The 13820-nt window shown below is 39.6% G+C and overlaps 1 protein-coding gene and 1 long non-coding RNA gene across 2 annotated transcripts; both read right to left on the reverse strand.

Annotated features, from left to right (window-relative positions):
* Positions 1–7237: 7237 nt before the first annotated feature.
* Positions 7238–9419, reverse strand: LOC131246812 (uncharacterized). Its single transcript, XR_009171511.1, has 2 exons — positions 8837–9419; positions 7238–8756 (listed from the first exon to the last, which is right to left on the reverse strand). It is a non-coding gene; the product is annotated as an uncharacterized LOC131246812 (long non-coding RNA).
* A 775-nt stretch (positions 9420–10194) lies between these two features.
* Positions 10195–13280, reverse strand: LOC131246813 (chaperone protein dnaJ 20, chloroplastic). Its single transcript, XM_058247229.1, has 2 exons — positions 12754–13280; positions 10195–10500 (listed from the first exon to the last, which is right to left on the reverse strand). Exons 1-2 carry the CDS (start codon positions 13225–13227, stop codon positions 10354–10356), a joined length of 621 nt encoding a protein of 206 aa, XP_058103212.1. The 5' UTR covers positions 13228–13280; the 3' UTR covers positions 10195–10353.
* Between the last annotated feature and the right edge of the window lie 540 nt (positions 13281–13820).

Consider the following 13820-nt stretch of genomic DNA (forward strand, 5'->3'; position numbering starts at 1 on the left):
CGGTTCATCGCAGATCCAACGCTCAAGTGGTCTATTTGAGGGTTGGATCTGCCTCATTTTTAAACTCATACCTTAAAATAATCAAAGAAAAAGAATGAAGGGTGTGGATAAACAAATACATCCCACACAGATCCGTCCCTTCCTGGCTAGAGATCCGGAGGAGGTAGGAATCGGATTGCGTAATGGGCTAATCAGTAAGCTTTTATAGTTTACTCATTTGTGCCCATCTTTAATGTATGTGGTTTATCCACGCCGTTCATCTGTTTTTCCAGTTCATTTTAGAGGTGGAGATCAAAACTGACGTATTTCAAAAGCTCGAATGGACCACACCGTAGGAAACAGTGGGAATACTGCTGTTTACAGTTGAAACCTTTCTGGGCCCACAGTGATGTTTATTTATCATCCAAACTGTTATGATCTTGAGATCCAATTGATGATCCTAATAAGCAGATGGACGGATATCCAGATGTGGGTGGGCCCCACTCCATGAGCCCAGTCGGATGAGATCCAATCAATAGATCACACAGACATGGATGAAGGGAAAACACAAATATCATCTTGATCCAAAACTCCTATGGCCTCCAAAAATTTTTCAATGGTAATATGTTCAATTTACAATGTTTCCCGTAGTGTGGACCACTTGAGCTTTATATTTGTTTTATTTTTGGGCTCAAGTTCTAAAATCATCTGTTAAAATTGATGGACGGAGTGGATGAGATACATAAATCACAGTGGACCCTACAGAATTTACTGAGTAAGCTTAGTGTAACTCAGTACGCAATCTGCCTCCTTTATTGATCCCGTGGGTCCCACTGTATTCAAGTCAAGCCCAAGCCGTATTAATTGTACAACGCTTAACTTTTTCTTTTAAATGTAAACGAGACCATTGGTGCTGTGGGTCCCACTGTATTCAAGTCATGCTCAAAGTCCTATTGATTGACAGCCCTTTACTCTTCATCCTGACCATCCATTAGATATCCGTCCATCTACCCATTAGGTTCATCAATTCGGATTCGTTATCAGTTTTGGGTAAATGAACGATCCAAGGCGGGGCCCACGCCCTTTGATGGATGCCACGTGTACATCTTGCATGTAAGGAGCCGAAATTGCTCTCTAATCTAGACCATTGGTATTTTTGTGCACTCCCACCATGGATGGACCAAATCATCCAGCCAAAACTGCTAGTCTCCTTGCGTCTCATGTTTTCGACATGTGTCCACGTGGTCCACCCTCCACGCGTTCAATACGGTGGACCCCATGCGATGCAAGCCGTGGCTGCGTGGATAAATGTATATGGTGCTCGCTAACAAGCCTTCCCGTCCTATTCCATTCACACGTGCAAGATCGAGGCCGTCCATCAGGTGGGCCCAGCTGTATGCCCCCATTGCCTGCGGACTCATCAGTTCCTATAGTAAATTTTGCACGCCGGAGTCTAAATTACATCTGGTCCGTGCTTTATACGCTTCCATTTTATTTCAACCGTTGGCTCATAGAGATGTAAGATATACTCTCCGCACATCACACTTTGTGTGCACAATTCAATCGAACACACTTGGCCACACGTGTAATCAAGGGCCTATATTTGATTTTTGTATGCAATTAAGTAAGTGTGAGCATGAGATGAGATGGACCCATTAAGACTATATATGGAAAAAAATTAACCCTCTCAAGCCTCAACCATAACCATCGGTTGTAATAGCAATAAAATAATTCCTAGAAATGTAGGAGCTAACCATTTCTAATGAATTCGTTTTACCTTATGTTCAAATAAAATAGAAAGAAGTTAAGACAATATTGATTTTATTACTTTATGAATGATGTTTATTATAATGGATAGAATGTCAAATAATTTAAAGAAGGAAAAAAAAAAACGAAGGATAAATACCTGGTAAACCCATAAAAACAGATGATTTAGGTGAATTGAAGGTAAGATTTGACCTAAATATTTGAACTTCCAAGTAAGAATTTAGTTGATTAGGATCCAGCAACATAAATTTGCGGATATTTAATCTAATCCTGTGATATTGTAGCGGTGTCATTTAATAGGAGTAATTTATGCTAAAACCCTCTTTAGGTTTTCTTCATGGTTTAAGATCCTTTGCAGTTACGTCTTTTAATCTTTCCGTAAGGAGTCCCTGTAAATTTGAAATCATTGATTAAATCTCCACTTTTAAGTAAGATGCTCTCGTATAGAGTTAGACACCAAACCAATTTGAGCCAAGCTGTGTCAAGCTCAACTCGGTTTGGCCAACAGCTTACCTCGGCTCAAATTCGACTCAGCTCGATCCTTGAGCTGTATAGACCAGCTCGGCTCGGTTTGGTCAATAGCTCAGGACGAGTTTGAGCTCGAGCTTCGGAAGTTTGTACAGAGATATTGAATTTCGTGGTGGAGAGCCTCTATAGTTGGAAGCTTGTTTCGGAAGCGAGATATCTGGTTCCGAAGCTGAGAGATCGAATCCAGCCGGATGAGATTACTTATGGGATTTTTATTGATGGATTTTGTGAGATTGGTGATTTGGTGGAGGCCTACAAGGTTTGGAATCAGATGGAGGAGGGACTTGAGCCTTATGTTGCTTCCCGTGAGAAGATCATAAACACGATATTCAAATGTGATGGGATGTTTGATGCGATGCAGATGTTCATATATATAAATATGGAGAGATTTCATGATGTGGGTCTCTTCATATAGGTTTTTTATAATTTGGTTGTATGGAAAGGGAAAGTTAGATGAAGCATACATGGTATTCGATGAAATGCTTAAGAGAGGGATAAGTGCTGATAATGCAACATTAATTATTTTGCTTTATGGCCTTTTGTGTAAAAGGAGGATTATAAGACTATGGAGGGGATAAGAGAGCCTGATGTGGGTGTCTACCATGGGCTGATCAAGAGTGTTTAGAGAAATGCCTGAGAGAGGGTGTAAGCCCACCATGCATACATACATCATGCTCTTGCAGGGGCATTTAGGGAAGAGAGGGATGAAGGGCTGATCTTTGAGCTGAGTCGAGTTGAACTCAATTTGAAATTTTTTCGAGCTCAATTAAACAACTTAGCTTGGCTTGAACCTACCTTTCAAGCTGAGCCAAGTGAGGTAACCGAGCTAGCTTGGTTTGTGCCCAGCTCTACTCCCCTATTAGAGACCTTAAGTATCATATCAAATATATATATATATATATATATATACATGACCTGATCAGGGCCATCTCCACCCTTTTCACCTATCATGCCCTTGGATATTTATGAATTTGATTTGATCATATCGGCTAAATTTTGATCTTTCTATTCTACTTCGATATTGCCCTGGTTTAGTAAGTACCAATTCACGTAAATATTTGTCTAATCTTTGAATGTTTGGAATTTTCATAATTACTTTATGAGCTCCTAACCTTTTTAGAAAATTTTATTATTTTAGAAGAATTGTTAGAAATACCTTATTGTATATCATTTGGATCTATAATGGTATCTTTTACATGCACGTTGCCTGACTGCACCTTAATGCCTCCATTCCTTGGAAGGCATGCATACAACTGTATGCCAGTGCATTAATGATGTAAGCATCCCATCAAAAAATATCTTCAAGCGAAGGTATGGTTCTGCCCATACGTTTTTTGTAGTGATGTCTGGATACAACCTCTTAATGGTCACAAAAATATCTTCAACCTTTTTAGAAAATTTTATTATTTTAGAAGGATTGTTAGAGATACCTTACTGTATATCATTCGGATCTATAATGGTATCTTTTACATGCACGTTGCCTGATTGCACCTTAATGCCTCCATTCCTTGGAAGGCATGCATACAACTGTATGCCAGTGCATTAATGATGAAAGCATCCCATCAAAAAATATCTTCAAGCGAAGGTACGGTTCTGCCCATACTTTTTTGTAGTGATGTCTGGATTCGACCTCTTAATGGTCACACAAATCGGACAATAGCAGCCATCGGATAAAACGCTTTCAACGCAACGTGGAAAACGAAAGCGGCTTACAGCCAAACATTCAACAGGAGCAATAAAACACTCACAGATTTTTCTGTTTAACGGCCTAGACTTTTCAAACTCGGTCCATCCATGGAAGGGGGGCCCACTAGGTGGAGTGATGGACAGCTAATGCCTGATTTTTTCACAACCAATCAATCGGGTCGACTAGGTGGAGTGATGGACAGCCAATGTTTGATTATTATTTTTTCTTAAAAGACAATCCATCCATCGTAGGGCCCACTTGATGGAGTGATGGACAGCTAAGGTCGGACCTTTCGTTTTTGAAACACAACCCATCCATGTAAGCCGCCCCTAGATAGGGTGACGGATGGCTATGGTCTGATTTTAGGGAGTTATATGATACTCGGGCAGTGTACAACGCTTGATATGCAGGCACTCAGAAATTGTATATATTTCATTCATTAACTCACATTACTGGGCAACCTCCTGTCGTAGAATTAAAATTCCAAAATCAAACTTTTTTAACGGTCCAAAATTCTAACTCGTGGATACATTTTTCCTTTTTAACCGTCCAATATATATCCAAAAATCTGATAGCTAGATAATCAAATAAGCATGTTTTTCTGCTCATGATACATCTAAACAGGGATTCTTAATTTGGACTGTGTATTTGGATGTATCTGTACGCTGCACATGCAATTTGTAAACGCCTGTGTATCAACCATCACAGTCTGACGGAGTATCAAGTCTCCCTCCCTCTTCTTTTCGAGACACAGCCCATCAATGGTAGGGTCTCGATTTTCAAAGCACATAATTGGCAGGACCCACCAGACGACAGGCTAATATCTGATTTTTGAAACATAGCACATCCATAGCAGGGCCCACCAAAGCCCCCGACTGCCGACCCCTCTCATGCAAAGAGTAAGTCTACCATATTCTGCTACTCGGACCTCTCTTTGGCAACAGACAAGGAGAAGCTATTTGATACTCTGGCCACTTCTAATGCTTGATAAACAGGCACTTTCAAATGGTACAGGTGGCACTTATTAACTACAATTAAACACACTGAACTATAGAACCCACTGTGGCTTGGTTACCTTCCATAATCATATACGTTGAACAATCCTAACCTTTTGATTCATAGTCACTTTTTCATTGAAATAAGGCCATTGGAAAATTTTCATTTTTACCCGTCCAATAAATTTCCACCAATCTGATAATCAGCTTCATAAATTGGCGCCGAGAATTAGGATGATTTCATTTATTTGTATGCCAGGTATGCAATTTGTAAGTTTTAAAGTGCCTGTGTATCATCTGCCACACTGCGAGAGTATCATTTTTTTTTTCCACAACATATAAAATCTACATTGCCTATCAAATATCTGGAGAGCTATAGGGGTAGTTTCTTGCGACCGACGTGATAAATTCCTAATCCACCTGATATTTTCTTAGCGTACCAACATGAGACATTTCAAGCCCGCCTGGTGGTTTCTTGGTGGAGACATGATACATTGCAACTGGGAGTATAAGATCCAATCACCACCCAAAATGTGATATTGACATTTTACAAAAAGTAGAAGGGGCTAATTAATACCGTAGGTCACAGTTACTCACCAGGAGTACACTTTAGGACTTATCCATGAGGGGAAAAAGACGGACATGGTATGCTGGCACCAGCTCATAAAGTAAAGCATACCAGCGTACCAACTCATGAAGTAAAACATATCAATGTACCGGTATGTAAGTATATCAAGCAATCTCATTGCTAAACAAAGACAAATACTATGCATGTTGAAAGCAACGACTGATGAGAAGATATTACCAAAGAGATGCATCTCCTTTCATAAAGGAACCAAGAGATTATCCCAATCCTCTCTTGCTTGAATTGAATTTGAATTTGAATTAAAACTTTAAAATAAGGTGGAAGAACCAAAAAAAAAAAAAAAAAAGACGCCCCAAGAAACCTTGTGAGAGATATCTACTAGTAATTGCCATAAGTGGGCCCATATCCAATATCCCCCACATAATTACATTGTGTGATGGGCACAATGCAGATCGTCAATTTGACTCATAATAATAATAAATAAATAAATCATGGCTAAAAGCACAAGACGTGTGCAACCAACTCTATCATCTTTTCATAAGTGTTTGGGTATTAAGTGACTACCTAACTAATATACAACAACCTAAACTTTATTAATGCCTATCTTAGTCTACATAACCACACCTTCCTGGTGTAAAGTATTCTACCAACTTATGCATGTTTATCCAACTCATCAAGTTCATTTTAAAAACTCAGCTTCTCACAAACATCAATCTAAACCTTTTAAAAAAAATAAAAATAAAATAAAATAATACATATACTTTTTCAAAAGAATATTATTTATAAATAACTATCAAAACTTGATACTATCATGTAGAAAAGTTTTCAAGTGTAGATTAATAATTCTAAAAACTGGATGTTATTGCCACTGAATATTCCTCACGCAAATGTGTAATTTAGAATCGACGAAGCCGAATTCCTAACAATAACCAAGTGTGGTCAATATCAAGACAGTCGTTAAATAGTGACACTCAGTCACATCCTCATATACACAACATGAGGATAGCTAAGGACACAAAGTGTTACCTATGGGACTAATCACTCACACAATGCAATGATTAGATCAAATCAAAGTAATTTATAGATAATAGATCCCCACATATTGTTACAATCCATGACAAAAATAGACAATGCTACACATATGTTGAGTCTACAATACGTAGGTCATCCGTGTAATGTATAACTCATCTCATTCCCTAATGACCCGGCTTTAATATTGAGCCACAGCGTTCATCATGTAGGAGTGCAATGGAATATAATTATGTCATCATCTTTGTTGTGTCTCATTTGTGAAAATTTAATACTAAAGGTAAATATGATATCTCGCATTGTGTATCCTCAATCCTCATCCTCTATTCTTCACAATAGAGAGCATGTGTGAACATCACCGCAAATCATCATTGTCGATCATCAACATTGATTAAGGATCCAACCATCACTGTCAGATTATCATCATTTATCGGGGATCTAGCCATGGCCATCGATCATCAATGTTGATCAAGGATCCGATCATCACTATCAATCATAAGCATTGATCAGGGGTCCTATCACCCCCATCAATTATTAATGTGATAAAGAGAATTATACACACAAACGTCTACTGATGAAATGCAAAATAAAGTAGGTCACATGGCATCACCACAGAATGCAGATCCCACTAATAACAATAAGATGCAATCGCAATACCAAAATCTATAAGCACAAACAATAAAATCTGAAAATTTATCATTTAATGCTCTTTACATTTAAACTATACATTGATCATCATCGATGCAAGAGATCTAGTCCTTCAATCACAAAAATACATCATCTTGGGCAGTTAGTACTAACATGATACATGAATGAAGGGCCATGTAAAAGCCAATTTGGCGGCCAAGGAGATGATACACACGAGTCATTGACATGTGCCAGGTTGGTACACTAGTACTTTTGGCCACATTGGGCTCATTGATGTGACCCAATCCATCGTTACGTTTCTGTTCGAAGATAGAGCCAGTCTGATGTGTCCATACATAATGGCACCGCTCAGTAAATGTAGGAGACTATCCTCCCAACAGGCAACAAGCTAAAACCAGTTTGACTTGCCTCATGCCCTTGGCGTTTAAGTAGAGAAATGACTCTGAGATTCCACAAGGGGTTTTTATTGCACACAAGAAGGGAAGCATTTGGTTCTTGGATCATAACTCCAAACGTGAATATGCCAAATTCTAGATGTGGCTGTTGAAGGTGACCCTGAATCAACTCTTGATAATGTCAGTAGGGTGACTCGATAGTTCTAAAACTCGGTGAGTCAGCTTGAAACTTGGCAAGATTTCAAGGGGAGTCGCTATGAAACTCGAGCATCAGGATGACTCGCTCTAGACTGTACATGACTTGTTGAGTTGACTCACTTGAAAAGCAAGTCTTTACAAAAAGCTATAAGCGGGTTCAACCTGAGAGCTGCAGTGGAGGGACTGACATCTCTAACCAGCAACTACCAACTCAAGCTACATTTGCTTGCTTCTCCTAATGTCCAACGTCCCCCAAGCTTTTAAATGGCACATGGGGTGACCTATTGTAGATCTGAACCATTCATTCATTGATACAGCTAAGAGCCGCCATTGTGCAAAAATACACCAATGAGAACATGGGCTGGGATGGAGTTCATTGATACGCCTAATATCTTGTTTTTTTACAGCCCAGTCTCGTGAAGTGACTTTTTTTTTTCCTAAACACAGCACAGCACGCACACCAACACACGCTGAGTCGACTTGACTGATGGCCAAATGAGTCAGGTTGAGTCACCAAATCTTTTAACCATGTTGTCCATCCAGACTCTCCAAACTGCTGAACCCACTGTGGATGGAGCATGAGCAAAAGATTGCAGTGAGAAGATCGTACGAACCATCTGATTTTTCCCATTTGAATTTGGATACTCAATATTTTACTTTTAACCATCCATTTGATAGCCAATGGATGGTTAGGATTATTTGATCAGTGCAATTTTAGAGATATGCTCCATCGACAATAGGACCCACAATTTCAACGGTTCTGGATAGGCATAAGAACAGAGATAAGCTCATCATCAGAGGAAGTGGGTACCCATTAAATTATAGAATAGGATCCATCTAGAAGTGGAATTTAGCATGTCAAACAAGAGTTGGGTGGGCCACTTACTAATTTCCGCCGTTGTGAAGGTCGCATGTCCCATGACACAGCTCCACGGCATCGGACTCTGAAGAACCAGAAGGAGAAATTTTACGACAGTAAAATCACATAGATGGAAGCAATTGAATGGATGAGGATATGTTATACTTGGCACACATCATTGGAGCAAACAACAAGCTGTTTGAATGCCTGCCTGAAACTTCCTAACTGATGAGGTAGAGAGTGGATAAGTGGTAAAAAAATTTCAACTGATGCATATATCAGAAGTTTGAGAATTAAAAGGTCTGGATGATTGATGCGGATAGTGCCTAATTAATGTAGGGGCATTTTCACACTGGGCTCAAGTGGGGTGGCCTGTGGGATGCAGCGGCACACTCGGGGTGGGTGGTCCGCATAACCCATGGATTTGGGGCTCGTGTGAGACGGGTGACTCGTGTAAGGCGGAGCCTATGGATTTGGGACCTACGAGGGGGCGAAACCCATGGATTTGGAGCTTACGAGGAGGGTTTGGCTGAGGACCTAACCCATGGATTTGGGGCTTAGGCTATGAGATAAAGGGATTAATTCGACATGCTCCATCAGTTCGAGCTTTTAGAGCAACTGGTTAGTTGTCCTGCATCAAATTGATATCAGATCGGGAGGTCTCCTGTTCGAGACTCCTCACTAGGGGTGATTAATGCGGGGGCATTTTCACATCGGGCTCGAGTTAAGTTGCCTGTGGGATGTAAGGGCACACTCGACCCATAGATTTGGGGCCCGTGCGAGACGGGTGACTCGTGTGAGGCCCCAAAAATCTTCCAGATTTGAGGATCCTAGCCATTCAAAAGTTGGCCTCCATTCCATAGTGCTACTCTTTTTTTCTTTTTTCTTTTTCTTCTTTCTTTTAACCATCTAATTTTCAACCTAGAGATTTCTAGGGCATCCCTATCCAGCATCGGTCATCAGGATCAACGGTCCATACCAACAAAACACAGATCCCCTTCCAAGTGAATGGCAGATCAGGGCATCAGGACCATAATTTATACAGAAATCTGACACGATAACTGCCAACAACTCTGAAATGCAAGCAAAACAACACAAAAGATAGACGGATGTTGGAAATTGAATACCCAGTATTCAACATCAGCAGTAGTGCATCGCCGATAAAGAGTTGAATAGATAGTTGATAGCAAACAAAAGATGCACGGTAAAAACAACATCGGTCCCAAACTCCATCTCACTTGGCCAAAAATAATTCGGTACGGGTAGGGGGGAAGACAAGTAGTTGGGATAAGGCTTAGATGATGATGAGATACTGTGAAGTTTCTTGCAAGACACAATTAATGAATGAATGCACATAATCCAAAATTCGAAAGAGTTGAACAATGCTAATGCTCTCTATCCGTGCAATTGATGATTTGCATATCCAAAAGATCCATCATGACCCAACTCACATACCAGGAACAGAATGCCTTAAAATCTCACAGGTGTGTAAAAAGGCAACAAGAAACACAGATTTCAGGAAATTTACGGTCAAAAAAGAAAATTTATTACATTTGTTTTGTACATTATGCATTTCCATCGTATAGGTATAGCTAATCCAGGCAGCAGAAAATGGAAAAAGGAAAAAAGAAAAAGAAAACAGAAGAAGAAGGTGCATATACATAGATCAAAGAAACAATAACTTATTGTGCAGACGATCCATTCCTTTGCTTGCGCATCCGAGCTCCCCATGACATGTTATCCCCCGAATCCTTATTCATGCTCCTCCGCTTCAAACCCGCCACTTGATCCTGCCACCTATTCCTCCATTCACTTTTCACCTCCAATTCCTAAACCAAAAGAGATGACGCCCAATCACCAAAGCAATACAATACAGTTCGAAAACCAAAAAAAGGGAAGAAAAAGAAAACCTGGCTCAACCCAAACTAATAGAATAGGAGTAGTTATTGGCACACGCTATGACTAATGAATACACTCATTCATTCTATTCACCAAGCTGCGATATTGTGTAAACAAGGTACAAGGGATGGGCGTATTCGAGATGACACGATGATGAAATCACAAAGAAATCCCCAATTCTAGTAAACTCAAATCAACAAAAATACGGTGGCGGAGAAAAATCTGTATTCTAGATATAACTTGAACAGAAGCAATACAAAATGTGTTCAAAGAAAGGCCAAACAGTGATTGTAGAGCAGTCATATCGGTAACAATACCAACGTAGCCAAAATTACAGGATTTCAGATAAGCAGGAAAAGAATAACAAAAAGCAAAAAAACTTATTGGCTAACACTTAAAACCCTTTAGAAAAGCATAGTAGAAGAGAATAACAAATAGTGGAAAACCTTTTAGGGAGCGTATGGTTGCACCAGATATCATGAAATTTTGTTATGACTAGTCATAATGAAATAATAGAATAACAAATAGTAGAAAAGAATAGCAAATAGTAGAAAAGCTTTTAGGGAGCTTTTGGTTGCACCAGTAATCATGATATTTAACAAATAGTAGAAGAAAAGAATAGTCGGAAAGAATAACAACTAGTAGAAAACCTTTTACAGAGCGTTTGGTTGCACCAGATATCATGAAATTTCATTATGACTACCCATAATGAAATAGGAGAAAACCTTTTCGCGAGTGTTTGGTTGCACCAGATATCATTATATTTAACAAATAGGATTGGTGCAACTTAACGCGCCCTTAGGGATTAAAAAAGCCAATTATCAACAAATTATATAAACTATAATCTCTGATACATAATTACTGTTGGAAAATGATCAAGTGCAAACGAGTTGTGTGGTCCCCACCATGATGTGTTCATAACATCCACTCCGATCACCATGCATGGCCTCCCATGTCTAGCAATGGCTCCAAAAAGCATGCCAATCCATGGCTCCAACTACTATTAACTTAGATGAAATTAACCCATTTTTAAGTAACACCCAAACAGGTCCTGAATCAACACAAAAGGGTTAGACAGCATAAATTGATAAAATTCCAAAGCAGTAAAATATAGAGAAACCCAAATTCTAGAAAATTGGTATCAGTATCCATATACAATGATGAAGAGAAACGAGTATTTTCACACACACACACACACACACACACACACACACACACAAAAATACAAACCAATCCAAAAATAGAAAAGATCCAACTTCTAGAAATTTAAAATCAATGACACTGCCACGAGGTCCGCGAGGCTGGGTAAAAATGATTCTAGATGCCCAGAATAGATAGCATTCAAGCCAATCCAGAAATAGAAAAAAACCCAAATTGTAGAAAAAAATTAAAATCAATACCATTGCAATGATGCTGCAACAACAGGATTTTAGATAAAACACATTTATAAAATCAAAACCAATCCAAAAATAGAAAAGAAAGAACAGCCAGACATTGCAAAACCCAATCAATACCAATAAATCAATAATCTGAACTGTTGAAACTTTAAATCCATCTAAAATTAGAAGGGAAAACACCCCAACATGTAGAAAATCAACATCAATAGGATGGCGGCGAAGAAAACAGGATTCGAGATAACCTGAATCCATGAAATCAGAAACCAAACTCCAAAATTAGAAAAACTAGCCCAATGCAAGAAGAGCAGAAGAAAAACATGGATTCACGATAATGAACAAATGCAATTTTGAATCGATCGCCATCCAAGAAAAAAATGAATTTTAAGTTGATTTAGAAAATGGTGAAAATTCACAGAATCCGGAAAACCCAAATCACCACCGGGTTGACAAAGAAGGATGGGTTCCAGAAAACTCAAAACTGATTAAATTCCAAAAATTATCCAAAAAATAGAAGTACCCAAATTTCAGATAACCTAAATTAGGTCGATAATCGAGAAGAAAACCAGATTACTACTCAATAAATTCCCAAATTCAACAGAACCCGAACCAATAAACATCTGATAATATCTAAGGGTGCGTTTGGTTGCACTAAATATCATGAAATTTCATGATTAATCAGTCCAATCTGGTGCAACCAATGCAACCTCGATCATCGTCCAAATCAAATCCCAAATCAACCGATAGAAAAAAAACTCCAAAATCAACGGAATTCAGCCAAACCGATACCTCATCGAACCGCTTCCTCGCGGAGAACGCGAGATGGAACCCCCGGGCCAGATCTCTATCGTACATCGCCCGAAGCCTCGGATCGGAAAGCGTCTCGTAAGCCTCCTGCACCTGAATAAATCTCCTCGTATACTCCTCCGTCTGATTGGGCGGCGATACGTCCGGGTGGTATTTCCGGGCCATCTGCTTGTAGGCCTGCTTGATTTCTGAGAAGCCGACACTCTCTGGAATTCCCAGCAATTCGTAGAAGCTAGCCTCTGTACTCAAAGCTCTGGTCCTGAGAGAGGCCGGCCGGCCGGCCCTGTTTGGGTTTTTCTCGGTGGAGAAGATTGCAATCTGTTTGGATTGCGATTTGGGCAAATGGGTTTTTGAGAAATTTGGAAAAGAGAGGGTTTCCATGGATTTTCTGGCAGAGATTTGAGGTTTTGGGAAGAGGCTGCTGTGGTTTCCTGAGATAACTCTGCAACTGCTCATCTCTCTCTCTCTCTCTCTCTCTCACTTTCTCTGTATCCGGTATCTCCGTGTTTGCATTTATCAACTGATCTACGGCTACTTGGGCCATGGTACTAATCTACGGCTACTCGGGCCATGGTACTCTCATAAACGAGCGAGATATTACACGTGTGCGTTCATGAGGTTTTTGTTGTGAGCGGATTAGCAGTTTTCCGGGTAACACCCTAGTGGGTTTTACGATAACCGCGTGGGGCCCACCTTGATGTATTTGTTGTATATCCACGCCGTAGATCAACTTTTCCATCTCATTTTAGATGGCAATCCCAAACCCTAAGAAGATACGAATTTCGGGTGGACCGTACTACTAGAAACAGTGATGAATGACCATTAAAAACTTTCTATGGGCCACACAAGTTTTGGATAAAGCTGATCTTTGTATTTTCTCTTTATCCGGCCTTCTTTACATTATCAAGAGGTTTGATAGCTAATAAACATTAAGAAAAACCTCAAGATGGGCTCTTTGGAATTGTTAATGGTGAGTCACTCATTTACTACCTTTTCCCATGGTGTGACCCACCTGATATTTGGATCTAGTTAATTTTTGGGTCCATAAA

The sequence above is a fragment of the Magnolia sinica genome, chromosome 5 (assembly GCF_029962835.1).
Source record: "Magnolia sinica isolate HGM2019 chromosome 5, MsV1, whole genome shotgun sequence".
Classification (NCBI taxonomy): domain Eukaryota; kingdom Viridiplantae; phylum Streptophyta; class Magnoliopsida; order Magnoliales; family Magnoliaceae; genus Magnolia; species Magnolia sinica.